This window comes from Patagioenas fasciata, chromosome 5 (genome assembly GCF_037038585.1).
Source record: "Patagioenas fasciata isolate bPatFas1 chromosome 5, bPatFas1.hap1, whole genome shotgun sequence".
Lineage (NCBI taxonomy): Eukaryota > Metazoa > Chordata > Aves > Columbiformes > Columbidae > Patagioenas > Patagioenas fasciata.
Window position 1 is genome coordinate 30,966,562 of NC_092524.1, and position 21,003 is coordinate 30,987,564.

The 21,003-nt window shown below is 40.8% G+C and overlaps 2 protein-coding genes across 3 annotated transcripts in view; both read right to left on the reverse strand.

Annotated features, from left to right (window-relative positions):
- Positions 1-1,345, reverse strand: part of SPTBN5 (spectrin beta, non-erythrocytic 5) — a 103,935-nt gene extending 102,590 nt beyond the window's left edge. For both annotated transcript variants that reach the window (XM_071809212.1, XM_071809211.1), the window contains exon 1: positions 1,193-1,345. The gene's annotated coding sequence lies outside the window, so the exon portion shown is untranslated. The remainder of the gene's footprint in view (positions 1-1,192) is intronic.
- A 3,201-nt stretch (positions 1,346-4,546) lies between these two features.
- The window catches only part of EHD4 (EH domain containing 4), a 32,917-nt gene continuing 16,460 nt past the window's right edge, over positions 4,547-21,003 (reverse strand). Inside the window, exons 4-6 of the mRNA XM_065838377.2 lie at positions 16,673-17,085; positions 12,543-12,707; positions 4,547-9,075 (exon numbers count right to left, since the gene is read on the reverse strand). Of these exons, the coding sequence (XP_065694449.1) occupies positions 8,539-9,075; positions 12,543-12,707; positions 16,673-17,085 (1,115 nt within the window). The 3' untranslated portion in view covers positions 4,547-8,538. The remainder of the gene's footprint in view (positions 9,076-12,542; positions 12,708-16,672; positions 17,086-21,003) is intronic.

Here is a 21,003-nt window from a genome sequence, read left to right on the forward strand (position 1 = left end):
TCACAGGACTGGCAAAGGGTTGCAGGCATGGAGGTTGCTGCTCCCGTCCCTGACCTGAGGGCTGTTCACCATGAGCCTCCCCAGATGACAGAGCACTGGTCCTGTGGAGGCCTCCCTGGCCCCACTCCCCTAGCAGCAGCGCTGGCTTCCGCCTCCATTGCCCTCACCCACCAGGATGCAGAAACCAACTGGAGGGGAAGTACAGGTACCTTCACATACTAGAGTGTCCCTGTGTAAAGCCATTCACAGCCAACAATCTACTCAATAAGCCCTTCAGTGTACCAGGCTACTATGTCCATCCTCTGAGTAAAGCCATGTCAGACTTAAATGCCATTTGGCCATACTTGTGCCTGCTCTCACAGGGAACTGAGCTTTTTCCCTTGGCTCAGGCTCAGTCCATCAGCCTCCATTATGTATGCTTTGTATATGCACTCTCCTGAAGGTTTGTGAAAATGCTTCCTGAGCTCTGCCAAGGAGAAGGTTCCCCAAATCTCAAAGAAAATAAGTATGTTAAGTGCAAACATGTGCATGACTGCTCAGCCCTCTACCCCACACTGTGTCTCCAGCCATGTTGCTTCCACATGTAAGAGTCTCAAAACAACCAGCATCTGGGTTTTGACTCTGTGGAGTAGGAAGGCAGCCCACCCACCACAACCCCCCCAGACATGGTCTTGTAGTCCACAGCGTGCCAAGTAAGCACAGAAAATAGCTCGCTGCCTGGGGCCAGCAGCCTGGGCCCCACAGGTAGCCTGAACCTCTGCTGCCCTCCCCAGCTCCAGCAAACAGTTGATGTTCAGTCTGATCAAGGCAGTGGGGTCACAGGTGGGATGAACTGTGATTCTGGAATATTTCCTAACTGCATCTTGAATTACAGCACATCTCTGACCTCAGTGTGGCACAGAGGAGCTACGTTTTGGATATTGAGAACACTGGAGAGCAGCGAGCAGCAATTATTGCAAGAATCTGTTTGCTCATTTGGGATACTAAGGCTGAAGGAAAGATGGGGCGTTAGTCAAAAGCAGCTTAGGAGAGGCATGGAGACCTCCAGCCATCAGCCTGCACAGATTCCCTGCTTTCACAGGCCGCTCAGATGAACCTTGTCCCTAAATAGCCAATTACTTCTCTCAGCTTCTCTCCCCGAGGGGCTCCAGCTCACCACCCCCAGGCACACCCCCCTCTGTCCCCCACATACCTGCCTTCCCAGTGCCGCTGTCACCAGTTGCCCTGGGGTTCGGGCAGGGGGGTCCCCAGCAGATGCAGCCCCAGCGCCTCTTAAAGCTGAGCTCTGCCTGGGAGGATCCAAACTGGCATCCCGGGATGCTGGGTTGTTATAAACCTCAGCCTCCCCATGCTCTAGTCTAAACTAGAAGTTGCTTTTCTCTTTGAATAGTTGGCTGGCGGCAACATGACATCAACAGGGAGCAGAATTCAAGCAGAACAGTCGAATTACATCATCCAAAGGAATTGGAGCCCCTCACTGCATATGAAAAAGAGGACAGCTTAAAGCAAAATCAGATGGATTTATTTTTCCTGGCATTAAGAAGTTCAGTCATCTTTTTGAAACAGAAAATATACGTTTGCTTGTTTGGTCATGAATTAAAGACATTTTCTCCTTGGAGCTGTTTATATTATATGGAAGTCTTCCTTCTGTTTCTGAACCTCAAACAGTTAACAGAAGAGCTTCAAAGTCTTTGTGGGATGAACACATGGGACAGACGACTTTAATTTTCTATTTCATACAAACATAGATAAAGGGGTTCAAATGACAGAATAGCCCTAATATTCTGAACATCAAACTGAACATGGTCCTTAGAAATAGCTATGTTGGCAATGCCAGATCAACTAGTGTATTTTTTTCATCTGGTTCAGATGTTTTCCATTTTTATTTATTGCTACTAAGGAAGACCACAGCATGAGGGCAAAACTTCTCCTTTACAGTGTATTTTAGAGGGGTTGTTTGTATATCAGAGTGATAAAGCATTAAGCTCTATTTAGTGATGAAATAAAATTGTGAGGCTTACATGCAGGTTGGCTCCCAGAACCCTTAATGTTAGTGCACTGCATCCTACCCACAGGGATGGTGTATGTCATGGTCTGCTCTCAGGTTTTGGTTCCCCACTACCCAACTCAGCAGAGTACTGATGACAATCACAGCTCTCTCCCAGTGCAGCCATCCCAGTTTCATTGTGAAGAATACCCAGTCCCATGGAATGATGGAAGGTGGTTGGCAAAAGACACAGCATTGTATAAACAGTTAATATTAAGGGTGCAGATTTTAGCAGACAAGAGATAAGACACAGTAGTGCAAAATGAAGAAAAATGCAATTATTCTCCATTAAAGGCTAAAATTGCCAAGTCATGAACTTATTGGTTATAGTTACACTGTTGGTTAATTTCTTATTTTCAGAGTAGACACTTGGAAAAAACAAAAAAACAAAACCCAAAACCAAAACCAAAAAACAAACCAACCAACCAACCAAAAAAACCCCCACAGAATAATTTGAAATAAGAAATCATGGAGTATGAGCAGTGTTTTTCAACTGTTTCTTGTTTAAATATTTTTTAAAAATTATAATCATACAAGAAATCTTACAGAGCATCTGAAATACAGCATCTGGTGAGAGATACATACCATCCATGTAAAATGAGCTACTTGCACTACTTCAGACCTCCAGACTGAAGTGGAATATGGGATGCCAAGCTAGCAACACATTGGAAAGAACATGGACAAGCTCTATCTCAGAGGAAAGAATAGGTGAGAGAACAAGTTGTGCTTGGCACTAATGAGTTTCCAGTATTCACTGTACCAGAAAGTAACTGTGAGTCCACAGTCTATCATCAGGTACAAATCTGTGCTGGCATGAAATCCTGTGAGGAAAGAGAAAGGAACCGATCTCAACACCATGGTTTCCACAAGTGAAGACATTTTTCCCTTACAGGTCAGAAAAGCTGTATAGATAAAGGACTTTTGAAGATAATCGTGAAAGATATGTCCACCTCCTGACTGTGTTTTGCCCACAACAGGTGTTTGCTGGGTTTGGGTATTTATTTCCAAAAGATAATGATGCCCAAGGAAAGGGAGTCACCTTCAGCAGATGCACTTGTTCATCTGCCTAAGCAGGGCAAGGCCACCAACTCTTTCTCCTGGGGTTTCCTGTCCAAGTGAGGTAGGCTAGCCAAAGGGCTCAGCTTTCTAAAAGGTCCTGTGCTCTCACAGTTAGTACTTGCAGCATGGTAAGAGCCTTGGATCAGAGAAGTTCAGAATAAAGCAGTGCCTGCTCCAAAGCCCTTACAAACACACCAAATGTGGGAGCCAATAACAAGGTTTGGAAAAACGAAATGGTATGGTAGGCATAAATAGAAATATTTCACATTTTAAGGGTGCCAAATATTAGAAATAATAATTACTGCAAAACTTAGAGTCAAACTGGTAGTATGGAAATTCATTTACTTTTCTTGTTGTCCAAATATAAACTGTGGATTAGAGCTGAACATTTAACTATGAAGTGTGCCATGAATTTTGCAAAGTCTGAAATGTGTTGTATGTGGAGTATGTAGAACACCATTCTACTAAAAACCCAAACCCCCACCTCCAAACCCCATTAAAACTTCATCTTCTCCAAACTATTTCTGGCTTTTATAATGAACAGTTCAAACAAATGACTGCAGCTCAATAGCAGCGTAGCCTCCAGCAACCCACAACATATTGTTTGCATGTGAAACGCTTTCATGTGACGTATGGCATGATCACCACCAGCGTCAGCCTCACTTGCCAGCACTGCTACGTACAAACCCTTTAGCTCTGCAGCAACTTCGATCTGAGAGTAGGAGGGGCTGTACCTGAACTGTAGCATCCTGGTGGCACAGATGTATCTTTGGAAAGGCTTCAAGTAAGTTGTGGTATATGGGACAAGGAGAGGGGAAGGAGGAATTAATTTAAGCACAACATTAATATGAAATTTTTATTGATAAAATTGGTTATTTATAAGTAGTCAGTAGCAGAGTGTGGAACATGCCTTTGGATTTCTTGGGACAAATGTATAAACAAAGTACTTTTCACTAAAGTGCTATTTAATTTACTCTTATTTTTTAAGGTTAGTACCCCCATTGAAGTTAAAAGAAGTGCTCAGGCACTCTTGGCTCAAGTTTCAAGTTTTCCACCCACACAGGAAGTTTTCGGTTTATCTTCGACACTAGGACTTTAAGAAAATTCCATGCTTAGACATCAAGAAACTCCAAAATTACGGTCTGCTGTAAAAAGCTAATTATGGAGAGGTGCTAGAGGTGGGATTTTGTTTGTTATTTTCTCTTTTTAAATATAAATTTAATTCTGGAATCAAGCCTTGGCATGGGCAGTAATTTCAGCAAAAAGTTCAAGGACAGAGAAGAGGAATAGCCATAACCTATTATGGATACATAAACAGAGGTGGGAAAATAAGCAGCTTGCCTAACAGCTACTATGCCTATGGGACCTTTACAAATGAGGATCACAAATTTCTAGTCACTGAAAGATTACCTTCCAGAAAGAAGCTTGCAAAAGAAAATCTCAGGTAGTTCAATATTAGTTTATTAAATCAGCAATTTTTATCACCACTTTCTAAAAATGATTACAAAGCATATTAAAATATATTACAGTATCTGAAAGGAATTTATTGTGTAATAAAAGTGCAACAATAACGAACTTAAAACTTTGCTTCCCTAGTTGGACAAACTGTAGCACACTACACAGATCAAGTCATCCCTCAAAAATTACAGTGCCTTTGAAGTGGAAACACAGTATTTAACATAAATATTAGAAAAAGTGAGCATGTGAAGTAGAAAAGTTCATGCTCATTCTCTCAGTGCTAAGCTTAAACATACCCAGCAAACCATACACTTCAAACTCTCTGCTTAAATTCTAACAATATAAAGATCAATGAAAGTGAGTGCACATTGTGAAGGGAAGGAAGTAGAAAGAATGAAAAGAGGGCACACTTGAAGTACTGAGGAATGAACGATACTGTTGAAAGTCAGGGACCAGATACTGCTGCTTTGAGATCAGGTTCCACACAAATCCATACCATCCCCAACTAACAACTGGGACTCAGCCTGACCTACAAAGGCTTTGTGAACTCACCATTTTCAAGCTGTCACAGCTTTAAAACGCTCTTGCTATCCTGTAGTGTGGTTATGAGCAGCAGTCCCACATTTTCTGTTCCAATCTACAACAAAAGTCTAATTAAATTCTGTGGGAACAGAACAAGGGTTAATAATTAAACTGTGTTGCAGAACAGTTGGAGAAGAGGTAAAAGCAGCAGTCTCTACTTTGGTTTATGGCAGCGGGCTACAGTAGTGGGCACTGATTTCACAGGATGAGTTACTGACAGTTTTGAATGGTCTTGCAACAAATGTAATCAAAATCCTAGGCATAAAACGGCCAACTAATCCAACATCTTAGTCCTTTTCAGCAGAGATCAGTAACATCACAACAAACACCAGTAACTACTTCAAGCACAATTTCATAAGAGAAGGTAATCCTGCTCCCTTCTTGTGCTCCTCACAGATGGACTCACTAACTCCACAGAACGTTACCTAAACTGTTGCATGTGGCTACTTTAACTAATTGAATGGGCTTGCAGGATCTGACAAGCCAGAGAGCCAGCAAGGCAAATGGAGTAGATCCACGGGTACGCGAGGAGGTAGCAAGAAAAGAGATCCCTTCCTCTGAGCAACAGCCAACTACCGTATCAGTCTAGCTGTGCAAGAAACTGCTGTTTAAAGTCCACATGAAATGTACTTTATTCCTACCAACTAAGTACAATACTAGTGCACTGCACCACGTATCTAGAAACGCATTTATGGATGCAGCTCAGCAAGCTGATCCTGGAACAGTTCTATTCCTCCAGATAAACAGAGGAAATCTACCTCTACTCCTATACTTGCTTTGTGCATCCCCCTTTCAAGTTCTACATGAAAACAAAGCAAAACATTCCAACCCTTTCTAGACAAAATATTTTAACTTATCAAAATGATGCATTTAAAGTTGTCTCTCTTAAACCCAAGTTAGGACACTCACATGGAGTCTGCAGAAAAGGCTATGTTCTCCACTTTACTACCAGCAAAGCTAGACAAATAAAACAAAAGCACTGATAAACTATCCCGCTCCTCTCACTACTCTACTGGCATGGGATCACACAGATCCAAAGCATTGGGAGCATCAAGGCAGACAGAAGATCAGCAACTTCCCAGATCCTCTCAGCTTTACCCACACTACAGCAGTCACAGTACAGGAGCTTGCTTGCTTTCTCCTGGTGGCTTTCCTTGCTAAGCTGGTCAGGCTGTTCATGAATGTAGGAATTTGTTACTGACTGTAGATACTACACAAAAACAAGCATTCATTACTACTTCTGCAGCCTGCCTTTTTTTTTTTTTTTTTTTTAAACAACTCCTGCAATGTCTACAGACTACCTTTTGTTCAATCAAAAATAAATTACATAGAAAAATCAGTTACTCTGCAGATGTGCAGTCACACAGGCAGACCCATGGTCAAGTTTCACAGTTCTACTGAACTGCACAGAGATTCACTAAGGCTAATTTGGCTCCTAATTTAGGTCTAATAGAAATAAATTTGGTATGCTTGAATGGTAAGTGAAAAATCTAAGAATTAAAAAAGGCAAGCAAGTCCTCAAGAATGGTTTATGCCAGGATACCCTTGATACAGGTCAGGAAGCCTGGCAAGGTAAAGGTGTTCTGTAATTAATTAAAATAGCTTCATTGTTTTCACATGGCAGAACCCTGGGAAAGTTCACAGTAATTTCACATCAGATGCAGAAAGATAAGAGGTCTGGAAAGATCTGAAGTACTAAGCTTAACTGACAACCTACAAGTGTACAATTTGAAAAAGGAAGCTGAGGCTCTTCTGAGGTCACCTACAAATCTGGACACGCAAATGCGACTGAAAACTGGGAGACAATACCCAAACTACTTCCATCTCCGCTCCCACTGCAAGGATACAAACGCACTTTTTGGCTTGCTCTCCCTCAGAAGGCACGTACTGGCACCACCTACTGAGACCCAAAGAAAAAGTCCTCACAATTACAGTACTTTTGATGTGTAAGGTATTTCATACTACAAATGGAGTACAAGTCACTTCTTGCCAACATGCACAGAGCAAAACTGGCTGCCAAGTTTGACTTTGGAAAAGAACTGGCCCTCCCTAAAAGAATGAAGTTCACAGGGCCAAAAATCTAAATTCTTTTAAGATACTGATAAAAATCAGTTGTAAGGAGCTGATGTGTTCAACTTTAATTGTGTTGTTAGAAAAATGAATGTTTATTAAGCATCCATTCCTTTCATAGATTGTTTTCAATAAAGGAATAACATTTGGAGGGACCAGTCTATCATTTATTACAGCCTATATAAAGACCCCATCTTTCAAATCTGCCACAATAAGGAATCAAATCTCTCTTTTGTGGTTGTCAGCTACTTGTTGGTAAAAGAAACACTTAAAAACTTTTCTTAAAAACGTTATATATAAAAAATATTTAGACATAACTTTATAATTACCTGTAAACAGAAATTAAATACTAATGAAAATTTCCCGAGACAATTTGATGTGCTTTGAAGAGGCTGACTTTGAGCAATGCACCTTTCGTGAACAGAAAATGAGGCTTGGTTTCAATGGAAATTTGATTAATTTTTTTTTAAGCTTATGAAAATATTCTGCTGTCACTTTGAAGAACTCAGGAATTCATTGTCTGCAGAGCAGACAAACTGAAACCTCAGAAGATACTACATATCCAAGGGAAGAAAGGAGATTCAGTTCTGTTAATACTGAGTACATAGTGCTGTATAAAACTGAAGCAGTTCTTCGGATAACAAGACACAGTGATGACACACTGAAAGAATCATTTTAATATTTCGCAGTTTTAGCTATAATCAGTGAGGTTTTAAAACAAGTCTGCTCATATTCTGAGCACCTAAAAGACTCTCTCCATTACTGTTCTCTCTTTTTCTACCCCCAAATTAAATTATAAAAGAACAAAAATAAAATCTCCTTTTATGTCTGCCTTTTCTTGAACTACAGAGATGCTGACATTCACTTTATGTCTGAAGTATGTTTTTAGCATAGAAAATGTTCCTTGCATAGGCAGGTGAATTTAACATTTAAAGCTTCCTTTCACTATTTAAAGTACTTTGGAGAAACTTATGGTGGATAAAAGAATCTAGGTTTGGTGAAGGTCAGTGATTTTTTTATACATGGTCTTTACTGCTTTATGGTTGTACAGGCAGCAAAACATGGAAGCAGGACTACACAAACATTTTCACCTTATCATCACACATTATGATACATCTATACAAGGCACTTGTGATAAGCGTGTCTCAGTGAAGGTCAGCAGGGACAACTACATGAATGTTTCCCTGCTACTATGCTTCTAATTTCAGTAACTTGCGTGAAATGTGCTGTGAGGTTTAAGGGTCTAAGCCTAATTTCAAATTTTGGTGGTTTTAAACACATTTGTTGAAAAATTTCCAAAATCCTCATTCTTCTTGTATTTTTCACTCTGCTGTCTGCAAAGGTTTCCTGTGAGATGGTGGCACCAGGTGGGAAGGTAGAGTGCCAGGTAGTTCATATCCATCCAGTTTAATCTTGATAAGATGTTTTGCTAATGCAAACTCTTCATCATCCAACATCCCATCGCCATCACAGTCTGCAAGTTTCCAGATCTTCCCCAAGACACTGTTGGGTAGTTTAGAAGTCACCATTTCTTTCTTTGCACTGATCCCAGATATTTTGCCATTGATTGGTGACAGAGTGTAGAAAATCTCATCATAAGCAGGTTTATCTTTGGCAACAACCCACTCATCTTCATCAGCTCCTTCTTTAGCACCTTCTCCATATCCATGGCCAAAAGGTCCTGCCATGGTGCCATCAAATGCTCCACCATGTACCATCTCTGTGGGCATGTTGCTCTCTTCCTGTCTGATCAGGCTCATCAGGGATGCAATTTTGTTGGCCAGCATGTTATCCACAGCTTCAATTAGCTTTGGTTTCAAAGAGTGAAACTTAGTGAAGTCACAAGTCTCCAACAGCTCCTGTCAACGACAAGGGTTTCAGCGACAGTAGTTAGAAAAACTTGCAATACATTGAAACAGGCTAAGGAATGGGTTTTAAATGAAAATAATCTGGTTTTTTTTGAAGCAGTTTCTACAACTGAAGCTCCTCTGGAAGGAAAACCAAAGGTGACACATATATACCTAATATACTGGTGAAATACGCTAAGACAATTTTGCAACACTGTGTTAGCTGGTCTCCTAAATTACATTTACAATAAAATTTTTAAAGTGGCAATGAATAAAAATATGGCCATTGATGAATGTTACCTAACAACTTTCCAGTTGGTGATTTTCTTCCAAAGATCAAAGAAAGCAGGCCCTCAGTTCTGCTAGCACTTATGCAAGTGTTTAAGTTAAAAATAAATCCAAGACTTTGCAGGACTGATCTGATTTTATAGATTAAACTTCTTGTTTGTGGGTAGGTCTTTCACCAATAAAGAAAAACTGAGTTGGGATAACAGCAGCAGCATTTTAACAGAAGTGTTGCCAGAAGTCATATGGTCCCTGTTGGGTTTTCATCTTGTGCATAAACTCTTACTAACCTCAATGAGATGTTTAACTAGGGGATACGTGCTACTTCAACACAAGCTAAAGTATGTTTTACACCAGAGTGCTGAAAAATTAAAAATGCTTTAGACAACTAATCAGTGATTTCTACACACAAAATAAGAAGAGTTACAGTGGAAACTGTTAAAAAAAAAATTAAAAGAACAAACAAAACCTCTCTCAAGATGGTGTTAAACTGCTTTGACAAATCACTTCTACCATCTGGGGGAGCTGCTCTAATATGTATCAGAACTGTTATGATACAAATCCAAGAAACCTGAAATTCAGGCGAGTGGTTTTGCCCATGCACAGAGAACTCTGGATTTTTTAGAGGAAAACTACCAAACAATAACCATCACTCTGTTCAGGTGACATTTACACACAGTCACCTGATTTACGGCAACTTATCAGTATCAATTTATGATACGCAGTAAGTCTCAGAAAGCAAAGGTCAAACCTGCTATCTGTTTTGGTGCAATTTTGTTTTCTCACAATTTTGTTCCTCATTACTGAAGTGACTGATCTCTCATGTATAGATCTGCTGCCCTCTGCTGCTGAGGGACACGCACTATTAGTTTTATAAACTTCTGTTCAAATTCTGTTTCAATATCCAAACTGACAAATGATCACCTCTTATTCGCTCATGCCCCATCACCAAACGTGACAAGGGAAGAAAGAGTCAAGTTCTTCCACACACTTCCCTTTTAAAAGCTAACTCTCAAAACGCAGCAATTCTGCCTGCAAAAACCTAGCTGAACTAGATCCGTGCTTCATCTATATATCATGCCAACAACTGATTCCCAAGCTAAATATTTTAGTTCGTAAAATAAACTTGTGCATCCGTATAGGTATATTATTTGGCCAGTCATCACTCTTCATGATTAGCAGCGTAAATCTGCCACATAAATTGTCAGAATGATACAAGTGACAATCTGGACTATGTTCTCCATCACACTTAGGACTAGCCCATGGTCACACCAAACTGCAGGCTCCTGATCTCAGGTTCTTCAGCTTCCAAGCTGAACTATCTTCTAATTCAAAGGCCATTTAAGAAGTGAATGGTTTGAGATCCAAAAGTTGCAAATTGAGGCTTGAAGAATAAATGGAAAAACATTGCTAACACAACATTAGCTGTTATTCCCTAGAATATTGTTTGTTTCTAAACAATTTACCTCAAATCAGAGGACAAAAAAAAAAAAAACAGGTGAGAAAGTGACTGAAAGTCAATAGAATGACAGCATAAAATTCAGAAAAGGAACAAGAGACAAAAGGTATTTAAAAAACAGAGTACAAATTGAGAGCTTCTATCTCTTCACAGAATACAAGCTCAAAAGGACAGGAAAAAAATGAAAGGCACAATTTTCAGAAGAAACAGATTTGAAGTTGGCTTTTTCAGGTAACACATCACCTTTGTTACAGGCTGGCAAACAACATCAGTAAGAACCAAGAAGAGAGTAGTGTAAAAATGAACATGACTAAGGATATCCTCATATATGCAAGTATCTGATAGCATCACAAAAGTGATATAAAACCCCACATTTAGGACACAAACCAAGAACCAGCTTAACCAATAAGGGTCCACTGCCATTTTATTTGCACAAACCCTTTAGTACTATTTGCCACAAGGGACCAAATATTGACTAAGAGGACAGAAGTTCTGATTCCTTATGACAATTTCATAGAATAGTTTGGGTTGGAAGGGACCTTCAAAGCTCATCAAGTCCAACCCCCCTGCAGTGAGCAGGGACATCTTCTACTGGATCAGGTTGCTCAGAGTCTCATCCAGCCTGACCTTGAATGTCTCCAGGGATGGGCATCCACCACCTCTCTGGGCAATCTGTGCCAGTGTTTCACCACCCTCATTGTAAAAAATTCTTCCTCACATGTAGCCTGAATCTCCTTTTAGTTTAAAACCATTACCCCTTGTCCTGTCATTAATGGCCCCTGCTAAAAAGTCTGTCTCCATCTTTCTTACAGGCCTTTTTTAAGAACTGGAAGATCACAAGTAGGTCTCCACAGAACCTTCTCTTCTCCGGGCTGAACAACCTCTCAGCCTGTCCTCACAGCAGAGCTGTTCCACTCCTCTGATCGTTTCTGTGGCCTCCTCTGGCCCCTCTCCAACAGGTCCATGTCTTTCCTGTGCTGAGGGCTCCAAAGCTGGACACAGGACTCCAGGTGGGGTCTCACCAGAGCAGAGCAGAAGGGCAGAACCACCTCCCTCCACCTGCTGGCCATGCTCCTTTTGATGCAGCCCCAGATACGATTGGCCTTCTGGGCTGCAAGTGCACACTGCTGGCTCATATCCAGTCTTTCATCCACCAGTATCCCCAAGTCCTCCACAGGGCTGCTCTCAATCCCTTCATCCCCCAGCCTGTGTTGATACTGGGTGTTGCCCTGGCTCAGGTGCAGGACTTTGCACTTGGCCTTGTTGAACCTTAGGATGTTTGCATGGGCTCACTTCTCAAGCTTGTCAAGGTCTCTCTGGATGGAATCTTGTCCCTCAGGTGTGTCAACTGCACTACTCAGCTTGGTGTCATCCACAAAGTTGCTGAGGGTGCACCTGAATCCACTATGTCACTGATGAAGCTATTAAATAGTGCTGGTCCCAGTAAGGACCCCTGAGTACACCATTTGTCACTGGTCTCCATCCAGACATTGAGCTGTCTCTATAGTCCTGCATCATTGGATGCACGGTGCGCAAGTTATCAAATTTTTTTTTTCTGCACTGCTTCCCAGCCATGCTAACCCTATAACACACACGTTTGATTGTCACTTCAGCTGCTCTATCACTTAAGGCCCTAAACTATAATCCTGAGATATTCTGTCCTACCTTTTGCCATTTGGCAATTCTGCTGGAAAGTTAGTATTTTTTTTCAGTGGAACTGTAATCATCATCTTACCTGCATTTTCTTGACTTCAGGGAAGTCCCCTGCTGAGATATGGTATTCCCTTTGGAGCTGGATGTAAATCTCAGGTAATCTGCTGATCAGTTCCTTCTTCTTGTTCTCTTTTCCAAATACAGAGGGCATTTCTTTTTTCAGATAGCTGATGATATAAGCATGAACCTAAGAAGAAGCAAAACTGAAATCAATACTACTGTTTATCTACAGTCAACACTAGTATTCTCCACCCACGTCATAAAAAGAAACAGAAATAAATTGTTTCCCATAGTTAGCTCAAGGATAAGACATTATCAGCAATTGTTTCTGGAACTTCATGTTTACATGAACAGTTAGCAAATACTGCTGCTTTCAGCATTCCTTTGTGAGGCAGAAGGAAAGCAAACCCATTTAAAAGAAAATACAGAGGTACACTTGCAGTTTAAGAATAGGCATGGTACAGCACTTTCTCAGTATCAACAGTGAGAGCAAAACTAAGGTCCCAAAACCACATCCTGACACCACATACATGGATCATACACAGACTGCCAGCCATACTGGTCCATCTGTCTCAGAGGCAGAGATTTGTAATTCCATTTGCCTCACCAATTATTGTGGAAAGCAATGGGATAATGCTTCAAGTAATCCAAGTATGCAAAGTGGCAGGGCTATCTAACTGAACTGACACTGTATTCCTATCTATTTACCTCCAGAAAAGTGAGTACCTATTGTCCATATTTATGCAGCCACCAGAGGATGACAGAGTGGCCAGTATATTATAACAGCAGCATGTCACAGCTGCCTTGAGAAGCCTTATGGGGAAGAAAGTAGAGCCTTCCCAGCATATAAGGAAACACATTAATTTAGGATGACACACTGATACTTGCAGAGCTCTTTAGGTTTCCCATCTGTTGTGATCAAGATAAAACAGCACTGACATCAAAACATCCATCCCTCCCTCCCACGTACCCTCCTTCCACCTTTACCCGTGCTGAGCCATTCATCTTGTCCCCTGACCACCCTTCCCACCAGATTTCACCACCAAACAGATCTGCACTGCCACAACGGGGGGACAGGGAATCTAGTCCAGGACAGAAACAGTGGGCTGCACTTCTTAGCTGAGGTGAGTTCACTTGTCCATTTCATTGCGTGGACATACATACTCGTGCTGCACACAAGAGGGAAGCGCAAGGCAGCCTTCTTGCACATCTGTCACAACCTGAAGCAATCAAACTGCTTTCCTAAGCTGTGACCACTGAAGTCAAATGACCTCCACAACAGGATAAATCTTTACAGAAATTAGGTCCTTCTTCATTAAAAAAAACAGGTAGCTGTTCCCAAAACAGAAGTTACAGACAATTTTCATGCACACAGGAAAAAAAGCATTAAAAAAATAAGAATGTCTATCAAACTGTTGAGCAGTAAAAAAGTCGAAATTTTGAAGACTGGAGAAAATTTAAAAAAAAACCAAAAAGACTACCATTAAAAAAAAGCATCTGTAAAAAAAAAGTGATTATGTACATGTAGTGTAAATATTACCTAGCAAAACATGACAGAATGTGCCTTATAGTATTCTGTAAAGGGTAAGTGCCCTCTCATTCCTTTTCTTACTTATTTAGGAGGTTTACTGGAAACCGGAAAAAAAATGTTTTTAAAGAAAAAAAATGTAGCCAGTTTTTATTTGCACATCTTAAGATTATGATGTCAACACAACACCACTTCCTCATCTCTAAAAAGATAGGATGCATTTTAATTGCAGATAAATTTAAATTTCTACAGAGTGCAAAAACAAAAACAACCAACCAAACAGCACAAATAAGCAGGGTTTCTGCATTAACCCATGAAACTTTCTAACAACACAAATACGAATATTTCTCCAGAATTACAGAATTGATTCGACAAGGATGTTTCTAAGACAGTTTTAAATAACTGTAAGTAATTGTATGGATCATATGGTTAAAATAATACTTCTAGCAAAACCAGAAATGTATGTTTACAGTTCACAAGCACTAACAGTTTCACATGCGTATGCTAAGTGATCCAAGGTCTTCCACTATGCACATGTGTTTCTTACAGATAAGAAGAGTCTCCATCTTCAAAATGGGATAGCAAGTCACAGGGCTTAAAAAAAGAAAAAGTCTAATGCCCAAATTTGACAGTAAGTTAACAGTTTACTTTTGGTTACTGTACGTGTTTTAGAAGAGATTACGAATAAAGTGGCTCAGAAATAGGACAAAAAATACCATGGAATGCTGTAAAAAGCGATTTTGGAGTGTCAGTAAATTCAGTCTGGACGATAGAGACACCACTGGAAAGATTACATTGCTGCTTTCCTGCAGATAAACAGTTTCTTCCCTTTCCATAGCTATCTAGTTAGTATGCCTTATGAATACTGTATTTACCTTCATCAAATTTTATTCTACATTACACAGAAACACCTAAAAACAATCCGATACTTCTCCACTTCCAAAATGATTGTAAGAACAGAAAACAAATAGCTGCCAACAATGTTCACAAAACAGATTGAGGTTATAGCAACTTCTAACACAATATCATCAGGAACATGATTTTAAATGGAATTTTCAAAGAAACAACTGCTATGGGGTACACTAAAGCTCAGGCCACAAAAAATTCTTTAAGTGTATTATTATATTCAGAGAGCTAATTAAGCCAATGTAGGAAGTGGTATACATCCCCATACAACTGTCTTTACAACGATGTAAGTGCAAGACCACTTCATATTTGCTTAGAAGTCCACAGGAAAATGTGTTCCAAGATAACTGCATTAAGAGAGTTCACGTTCTGTTTGATAACTGCATAGGAAGTGCCAAAATACTTTAAAATCTAAATCTATGTCTGGGACCACCAGCCTTCTCCCCAAGTTTCCAATTTTCCAAATCATAAATTGTAATTCTTCAATCACCAGTTTTCATTTTGTTCTTGTTCTTTTCAAAACAACAAGAAGCTTGGCAGTGTTTTTAACTATTATTCTAATAGCAGCTGCAGTACTACAGCAAAATAAACCCCCTGTAGAATCAGAGAAACAAGAAAAAAGTGTTTCAGATGGCAACCAAAGCTTATTCTAGTAAGGCTGTGAGAAGAAAGGAGAGATGAATCTAGCATTAAACAGGTAGTCTGAAGATTAGTGTAAAATCTAACCAGAAGGTTTTACAAATAGGTAATTAAAACTTGGTGATGATTCACAAAGCTTTAAAGTAATATCCACTCATTCATCAAAGAACTAGAGATCTAACAAAAAAATCAATCAGGTTTTAAACAGCCTACAGACACTCAGGGTGCTGTCACACCCAGCCTGCCCACACACACTGGTTAGTGACAGCAAGTTGCACACAATGCACATACCCCTCCAGAGGGGAATGGTGACAGGGGTACCTACAGTGGGACACGCAACTCATGTTCCTGGATAACAAGAGATGGGTTCTTCTGGATATGACAACACAGGGTCCATATCACCCAAGTGTCTCTGGGAATGAGGAAGATCCAATCTGAAAGGCTCCAGAGTTCCAACCTCATGCACAAGCACCCCTCCAATGGATAAGTATCTGTGTTTCACCATGAGTGAGGCTTTTAATCAGTCTCGTGGGCATAACATGAATCCATTTAATTGAAGTGTTGTTGCACAGCAGCTGATTGACAGTATGAATTAAGGCATTAATATGTAAAACAGCACATGTGAAGCTGCATGTGAATAGTTTTGGTTGTGTTTTTTTCCTAACCCCCCCCTTTTTTTAAAAAAAAAAAAAAAAGTGTTCTATATGTACCAGCTAATTAAAAAAAAAAAAAAGGTGGTTTATCTCCAAAAAGTAATGTTAAGATTACCTCATTGCATAGTGAAAAAAACAACAACACTAACAAAACACTGCCCTACCAGGCAAACAATAGCTTTAATGGCCTAAAAAGCATCAAAACCCTTCTCTAAAGTCAGGGAGGCATCCCAGTACAAGTCTTGATCTCCTCATACTTCCTTCTATACCCTGAATGGCTATCTCTTCCTTGAAAAACTGACAATTCAATCAACTTGCTGTAAAACATGGTTTATAGATAAAGATTGGGAAGGGTAAGAAAGGACACATTGAAAGAAGCAGAAGAGACTGCTCATTCCATTAATTTAGTTTTTTTTTTTTTCTTACCTTTGCAAGTCTCGCCCTCTTAATGAGATCATTGAGTTTCCGCACAGCGGCCTTCTGTGGGAGACTCTGGATATCCTTGAAAAGGTCCTGTGCCTCAGCTTCAAAGAGTCTTCTATTCTCTGTGTTTCGGAGAGGATGGGCCCAGAAGGAGCCAATGTAGACCCGCAGCACTTCTGGAGTGTTGATCACCTTTCCCAAGGACCACATGAGCGCACCATAGACCCTCATCAGCTGCTGCGTGTCCACTTGGTCAGCCTTATTAAGCACCACTCGAATCTTGTCATCCTGGCCCCGGAATGACTTAATAGCTTCTGAAAACTCATCCGATATATCCAGCTTATGAGCATCAAAAAGGAGGATGATGCGGTCGACCCTCTCAGCAAACCACTGCAGGACTTGGCAGAAGTCGTAGCCTGAAGGAAGAATACACTATTACAGTCCCACTGTTCAGAAAAGTGAGTCTCAGAGAAGGTAGGGCGGAGGATGGAGAACAAGGGGATCACGGCATCTACCTGGGGGAAACGAGCAGATGGACCACCTGGAGGAGAGTGTCTGTGGACAATGAGGTCAGGACAACTGTATCCTACACTTCCTTACACTGGTCTCACTATTACTGCTTTTGGTTTTTATCACTGTTTTTCCTTCAACCTTGCCATCCGCTATCTCGCTATTTTTCATGCTGCTGCAAGTTAGTGTCTCACACCTATGTTTCCCAGTTCTGGCTCCAGCAGGCCACCCAAACTAAGCAATTTACAAGTCATGTGCCTGCATTATTGATGGCTTTGGGGATGTGACAGATTACAGAACAGAACGAGCAGTGACCTTTCTGATGATCTGAAATAAACTTTTTGATGTTCTAAAGGAAAGTCTATTTGTAGCACCTGTCTGAATGCTTTTATAAACACAGCTGGTAGTCTAGTCCACACAACAAACAGTATTCAGGAGTGACACATTTATTCAGAAGTGATGCATTTAATCTGCAGAGAGTCACCACTAATGATGTGGCACTGGGCTTTGCATGGATGTGACTCATCTTGTTTGAGTAAGGAACAGCAAGGTGTGAGCTGGGAGCCAATATGCCACCCCTCCTCTTCCTCTCAGAAACAAATCAGAGCTAAAAGACGGCACAGTCAAAATCCAAGGACTGGCGTAAAGTAATCCAATCAGAATCTTCAATTTTGCCCCAAGCAGCCTATAATTAAATGCCAACAACAAGGAAAGCTCAGTTACCATCAGTGAGCCCTCCAGGTTGTCTTTCGTCATTTCTCAGCTGTGTAAGATAAGCCTTTAAAACCTCCAATCCCCCGGCAAAGAAAGCCACTTAGACTACTCATACCTGAAGCAGTTACACAAACTCTTCATACACCTGGTCCGGATACAAGCAAAACACTCTTCACCGCTCCTCATCCTCCCTAGCATCTTTCAAACAGCATAAATTAAAAGGGTACAGGGACAGTGTAAACTTTCTCAGCATTTCTTAAAAGAATATTGGTTCAGTCAAGTCATTATTTGCTATATTTTCAAGTCCTTGGGTCTTTAACAGGGAACCCAAAGGCAAAACAGCTTTTTTTTTTTTGCTTTCCAGTAGAACCTGCCAGAAAGTCTAGTTAATAGTAAGAAAATGTCCCCAGTTACCTGCCCCCCACCTTCCCAAAAAGAGATGATAAAACTTCACAAAAATCCAGCACTGACACATCAAACAGAGAGGGCTATGCTAAGAAGGTATTATTAACATCTAAAAGGATGCAGGTCTGACTCATTAACCGGCTATAAACAGAAAGCCTTTCCCATTAAAAGGACTAGTTTGTAAGGAATGCAGAATCCAGCCCCTTTCCAGATAATGCTGCCCTGGTGCCTTCATAGGTTCTTTCCTGTAACCAGCTCCTGAAAAGCTAAACATGAGATAAAAGGTGGAGGAAAGCTGCACAAAACACAACTCGAAGAGAACTCTTCTCACTTTACACTAAGAATCTTATCAAAACAAATACAAATAATTCATAAAATAATTATAAAAATTTAGCAGGAAAGAAAGGGAGAAGCAAGATCTTGTAAGTTGCACGTTATAACACAGTTGCAACAGTGCAAAAATCTGAGCGATGCAATAACCTGTTCTGATACCACTTGCGTAGAGGGAAATCTTCTTGAAATGAAATACAGAAAACTGCAAAATGAAGCAAGCCAAATTCTATTAAGTTTTCCACAAATGGGTATGTGAGAAAATTACTTACAAGGCTGGTTAAATAAATACATAAATTGTCAGCACACATTTGACGGATTTTGAACTATGAAAACAATTGTACAGTCAAAAAGTGTATGTTAGCTAGCAATAAATTTATATTAAATATTAATTAAACATTAATAAAGCATTTGCACTTGTAAATTGGTAGGCAAAAGACCTAATTTAAAAAATATGAAAAAAACCTGTTCATTTTAACTAAAATTTATCATTAGAAGTGAACATATTCTACATACAGATTCAGTTGTTACACATTATATATATCTGAACTAGATTTACTATATATAGATATATGGAGAGAGATAATAGATATATCTGAACTAGAGAGAAGTGATATATGGTTAAATATTTCAGCCAAGAGTTTCACATGGTTGATATCATGATTTCTCCACCCTGTCCCCAAAGAGAACAAAATGCAGAGCTATCCCATCAGTCAAAGCAACGATCTTGCGGCTCTGCAGTTGCTATTTCTTCAAAGGTTTGTTTCAATGATTGATGTCAGCAATTACATCCAGCCCTAGGATTCATGTCTCACCAGGTACAGCATCTGCTTGCAAATGCACATTAGAAAGTCACAAGTCACCAGTTGCCCTTGTACCCAGCCCAGGGGCAGAGGGAGGCAGCAATCCACCAGCAGCACTGCAGAGCTCTTGAGCTCGTTCCAAGCTGCAGGAAGGGAACAAGCTGGTGCCTCTGACAGAGGCATAACTGTTGGGCATCGGGAACTGGCTGTGACCACACAGTAGAAAAAAATGCCACAATGTAGAAGAGATGAAAAAGCTGGAGAGAGACTGCATGTGGTCACCAGCCCTGGAAACGCTGATGAGAGGAGTGATCATGAGCCCTGGTGTGTCATTGTTACGGGGCAACGCGCCATCCCCATGCGCAACAGCCACCAGCCATCTTCAAAGATACAGCTGCGCAATCGTGCCACGAGCATGGGTCAATTTTCTGTACCAGTTAGTAATAAAAATTTAAATAAACCAGAGGCTTTCTCTTGTGCATACAAGGTAAATAATTTCCAATTTGCCCTAATACCACCTTGCAAAGCTTTTGCAATTCATAAAACAATTAAGGAAGCTTGATGGGCTCCACTCATCCTCTGTGAGCACAGACAGGCAGTGTCTAGTTCTTCCACCCCTGGGGTTGGCACTAATAGCACTGCAGAAGAGAGGTGCCTCTCAGATGAATGCTGCAATGAGGAGCCTCCAAGCTCAGAGAACAACATCCACTTAACAGGGATGATGAATCAGGGGTTAGTTAGGTAGAGTGCTGGAGAGGTCCCACCTTCCAGTGCTGTCCAAGTACTACACAAACAAGGCTACAACACACAGTTTGGACACGGACACAAGCAGCCTTCTCCCTGTCCCCAATCTGCTGTTCTGATGCTTTGACACAGGTGAGCATCTAAACTGTCTCAGTCTTTCAGAGATCGCTCAGTCCCACATGGAGACCCACTGTTTGCTTCCAGAGTGGAATTTTCCAGTTATGTTAATGACAGCCTGTCTCAACCCAGCACTCCTGGATAACACTCTTACTGCACTCCTGTTGGTGGACTAATGCTAAAGAGCCTGTACAGTCTCTCACTGCAAGGAAAAGGCTGACACAATGCTGCAACTATATACATCACCTTACTTAATCCATGACTACATTTTGCACAACACAGATTCAACTGAGAAAATTACCTGTATTTAAATAACTCCAGTTCTAAATATGCAAGGTAAGCAATATCCTCAATTTTCCTGAGCTCTTTCCCCATGCTTTTTGAAATCTTTGCCATCATGCCACTCAATCACAAACCAAACTCCCCTCTCTCTTTCTAAAGACAGCTCTTCCCCACACCCTGTCAGATACTACTTCTCCTTCCTCCTCTCCTTACGCTCACGGTTCCTTCCAAATCTTGCAGATCATACGCACATTTCTGACATGGCCTTCGTGAACGTCACTGGTGATGCTGCAGAAGCGGCACGGGGATGGGAATTGTCTGACTGGGGACAATGCTGGCACAGGTCGGCACATCCTCCTCCAGCCACTAACACAACCCCTAAACTGACACACAGGAAGCTTCTGAAACATCCTCCTGTTGACAACAGGA